At 43.8% G+C, this 3,787-nt stretch overlaps 1 protein-coding gene across 2 annotated transcripts; it reads left to right on the forward strand.

Moving 5' to 3' along the window:
* The first annotated feature begins 206 nt into the window (after positions 1–206).
* LOC100275545 (uncharacterized) lies at positions 207–3,201 on the forward strand. Of its 2 annotated transcripts, XM_035965410.1 has the most exons (4): positions 207–370; positions 459–540; positions 627–1,208; positions 1,476–3,201. In XM_035965410.1, the coding sequence occupies exons 3-4, from the start codon at positions 744–746 to the stop codon at positions 2,037–2,039; spliced, it is 1,029 nt and encodes a 342-aa protein (XP_035821303.1). In that variant the 5' UTR covers positions 207–370; positions 459–540; positions 627–743; the 3' UTR covers positions 2,040–3,201. The 2 variants fall into 2 exon arrangements, with proteins under 2 accessions (XP_035821303.1, NP_001143073.2); NM_001149601.2 differs by lacking the exon at positions 459–540 and having other exon boundaries at positions 214–370; positions 1,476–3,195.
* Positions 3,202–3,787: the final 586 nt, after the last annotated feature.

The following is a 3,787-nucleotide window of genomic DNA, read 5'->3' on the forward strand; positions in this document are numbered from 1 at the left end:
GCATGTACCTATTTAAGATTAACCATCAAACCACATGTATCTTAGTGTTTAGAAATAAACAATAATTATATTTAATAAATATCTCGATACATATATGTATTATATTTGAATAAATGTCTGAATACCTACTTATATATAATAACGGTAGAAAAACAACTTGCCAGTACAGTAATAAAAAAGAACGGTACCAGTGGCCCAGCCCGCGTGCGCTCTCTCCCTCCGCCGCTAGCCGCTAGGTGCCGAGGCCTTCATCGGTCTTCCGCTGGCGACGGTTCGCCTCGCGCGTGCGACGCCTGGGTGGACAACCGCCGCGGCGGCCTCAGGTGCCGAGGCATTCGTCGGTGTCTTAGCTGGCGACGAACACCACCAGGTATTCCCACCCCTTATTTTCCCTTCCTGCTGTGCGAAACCGACCACCCAAACACACAAACCCTAACTTAAAGCTATTTGGCTATTAGATCCCTACTAACTTCGAACCTTTTGCAAAAGTTATCGAGTGTGCATGTGTACATCCATGCCCCTTTATTGGCTCCGCCCCAGGTTATTTAAGAAGCTATTTTTTCCATTGTTCTCTCCTTTGTTATTGGGGATTCGGTATTAATCGTGTTCCTACAATTCCTGTTCAGGTGGCCGACGAATTTGCAACGTCTTTATAAGACGGCTGTAAATCTGTGACAGTTAATATTTTGCAGTTGAAGCTCTGTGATTTTGCTGTGGGCACATTCTGTTTATTGTCTTATGATATGGCAGAATCACGGACTGTTTCGAATTCTGAGAATAAGCGCACTCTCCCAGCATGGATGTTGAAAGCAACCTCAGGTAATCAAACAGCAAAGACCGCAGATCAGAATAAGCAGGCACTGGAATCTGCTGACATTGGGGCTCTTGATCAGAGCAAACCCATCAAAAGGAACAACAGACGGCCGCTAAAAAACTTGGATTCAGTAGCTGCTGGTGAACTGGGAGTTTTGCAGCGATGTGAGGGTAGAGGAAAGGCCAGAAGGAAGAGCAAGGATGCTGTCAAAGATGAAGTTGAAGAAATTGTGGAATTAAAGAGTAAGAATGCAAGAAAAACGAGTGGAAGAGGTGCTGCAAAGAATAGCAAGAAACGGAAGTTGGATAATGTCGAATCAGGACCATCATCGCCAGTATCAACTGATGATGACATAGAGCTTACTGTTGAGGATCTTGTGAGCATAGCTGAAGAGGTAACTCATACTGTTTAAGTGGTTTGACACTAATTCACACTTTACATCTTGTTGTATTATGGAGTGGTTTTTTGAGATACAGCATTGGTAACATTGAGTATTAGGTTTATTTCGTCTGTTAATATTGAGTGTCACAATGAGAACTATTTCACTACAGCTTTCTTGGCCTGCCTAGTTCTTAAGCTGCTAGTCTTGTCGTAAGTTAAACCTTGCTGTTTCCCTAAACTATTCTAACAAGTGACTTGTTAATACATTTGTGTTTTGCAGTTTGTTAATGCTGATAAACAGAAGCAATGTGAACTACAAACTGTGGAGGTTACCAGGCATAAAGAGCATCATCTGTGCCCTAAAATTTCCACTGAGGTAGATAGAGGGCAGTCAGTAGTAAATGCTCAATCAGTGAAAGGATCGATGCAGTGCGCAACAGCCACAAGTAATACAGGTGCAATCAAGTATACAGAAGATGAGAGCACTAGCCATCAAGAAGTGCAATTTTCAAGTTTCAAAACGACAGAAGATGTTGCTCAGGATATGATAAACCTGTTATTCGGTCACCTATTGAGTAAACCTGTTGCCAACACAGAGAAGTCTGATCCTGTAGAATCAACGACTAGAACTGTAAATCAGGTGCCAGAGGGGAGAGGCTGGCACAGCGAAGTACCAAGGCAGGAGGAACCTGTGAAGAAACCAGAGCCTGTAGTAGAATCAATGCCTACGACTATAAATCATGTGCCAGAGAAGAAAGACTGGCGTAGCGAGTTAACAAAGCTGGGCGAACCTGTGGCAAAGAAGAAGAGCAGCCTCAGGGACAAGGTGGCCTTGTTTCTTTGACTGCATCAGATGAGATTTGGGCAGTAGATTGTGATTCGTATGGGACCGTGTCTGCTGGTTCTGAGCGTGTCCCAGTCCCACGGCATTGTTTTTGCATATAGTTATACCTTTGGTTAATAAGCTGTCCTCTTTAAATCTAGCAAGCCAGCCCTCACTGTTGCTAGATGGTATTCCTGTGTATAAAGGATGCATGGTGCATTTTCTGTTGGTTGAAGTACGACTGTATGAAGTATCGGTGTTCCTCAACGCGACAACTACACTAGAGGGAAGCGGTTTAAACATCGTAGAGTTATTAGGCATGGAGGAGCCCAGCTATCTCCTTACTCGCCATGGAGCCTTTGCAGAAGTTGCTGGAGACTGACACAGCTGAGAGTGTCCTGTTCCCAATCATTTACAGTGCTGCAAAACTATGGATCAGTATGGGCGCTGATGATGCAGCCATCTTCGTAAAAGTGGTAATGGATCGTTGTCTATCTTTGGGAGGTTTGGTTGCTAATAAACAAGCAGAAGTCCAATCTAATGTGATGACCTTAACACGATTGATATTATGAAGTGGTTAATGTCCAATTAAGTGGTAATGTGAAGCTTCTCAACAAAGCTGGCTGAGTGAAACTGCTAAACTAAGTGTATAGGATCAGAAGAGGTTTCCTTTGGACAAGCTCTGGCGATCGGCAGATGCAAAAATTTGGGGGCATTGAGTGTCAGACCTGGATGTGCACAGATTGCCACTCCCGGTAATGCTGTTGACAGGCAGTTCATCAAGGCCAACACCATCCTCACTCTTGGGGATGAGGAATACCAATGGACATGGGTGTCGAACTTCTACGCCGCATGCAACAAGAACAGAACGGTCAGGGACGTTTTGCACGGAGTATGTTTCTTGAATACGAAAACAGTGACAGAGATGGCAGAATTGTTATGCTATGGGACTTTCTCAGTAACAGAAAGACCTGACGAGAATGAAACCGGTTAGCTCTGGCACCACAACCGGAAGAGCCGCGACAAAAGCCGTGGGCGGGGCTTGTGCCTTGTGGGGAGGAGTCCTGTCAAACGAGTTTGGCTCCGGAGCGGGGCTCCTGTCTTTATGTACTCCCCTGTTCCAAAATAGTTGTTTTAGCCTTTTAACAAATTCATTCAATAATTAATATATTTGTTTTGTATATGTGTCTAGATTTATTATCATATTTTAAATATAGACATAAAAATGAAGCTAAAACGATACTAGGGGAGTACACAATCTAGTTATGACACTTAGGTAGTGTTTGGTTGAGGAGCCGAGTAGAACGGAGCCGTTCCATCCCCGATTCTAGGAACGGAGCCGCTCTGTTCTGTGTTTGGTAATCTGGAACGGAGCGGTTCTGTTTTTTGTTTGGTTGCAGAGTGAATGGAACGGAGCGTGACTGTGAGAGCGGGATTGGAACGGAGCGGCTCCGTCCCATTGATTTTTTGGAGCGGAATGGTTCCGGATCTGAGGAGAATATTCTCTAATTGGAGTCATTCCGTTCTAGTTACTTTGTAACCAAACAACAACATAACTGGGACAGAACGGTTCCGTTCTACTTAGCTCTTCAACCAAACACTACCTTAGAGCTAGTATAATAACATACTGTGTAAGTAGGCTAAATCCTGACATGGAGGGGAGAGAGAAGTACATTGTGTAAAGTGCAAACTTACATCCGGTTTAAACACAGAGAGCAAAAAAACTCAGACTATGATGCTGTTGATGGAACTTTTTTTCATACAATACA

The sequence above is a fragment of the Zea mays genome, chromosome 1 (assembly GCF_902167145.1).
Source record: "Zea mays cultivar B73 chromosome 1, Zm-B73-REFERENCE-NAM-5.0, whole genome shotgun sequence".
Lineage (NCBI taxonomy): Eukaryota > Viridiplantae > Streptophyta > Magnoliopsida > Poales > Poaceae > Zea > Zea mays.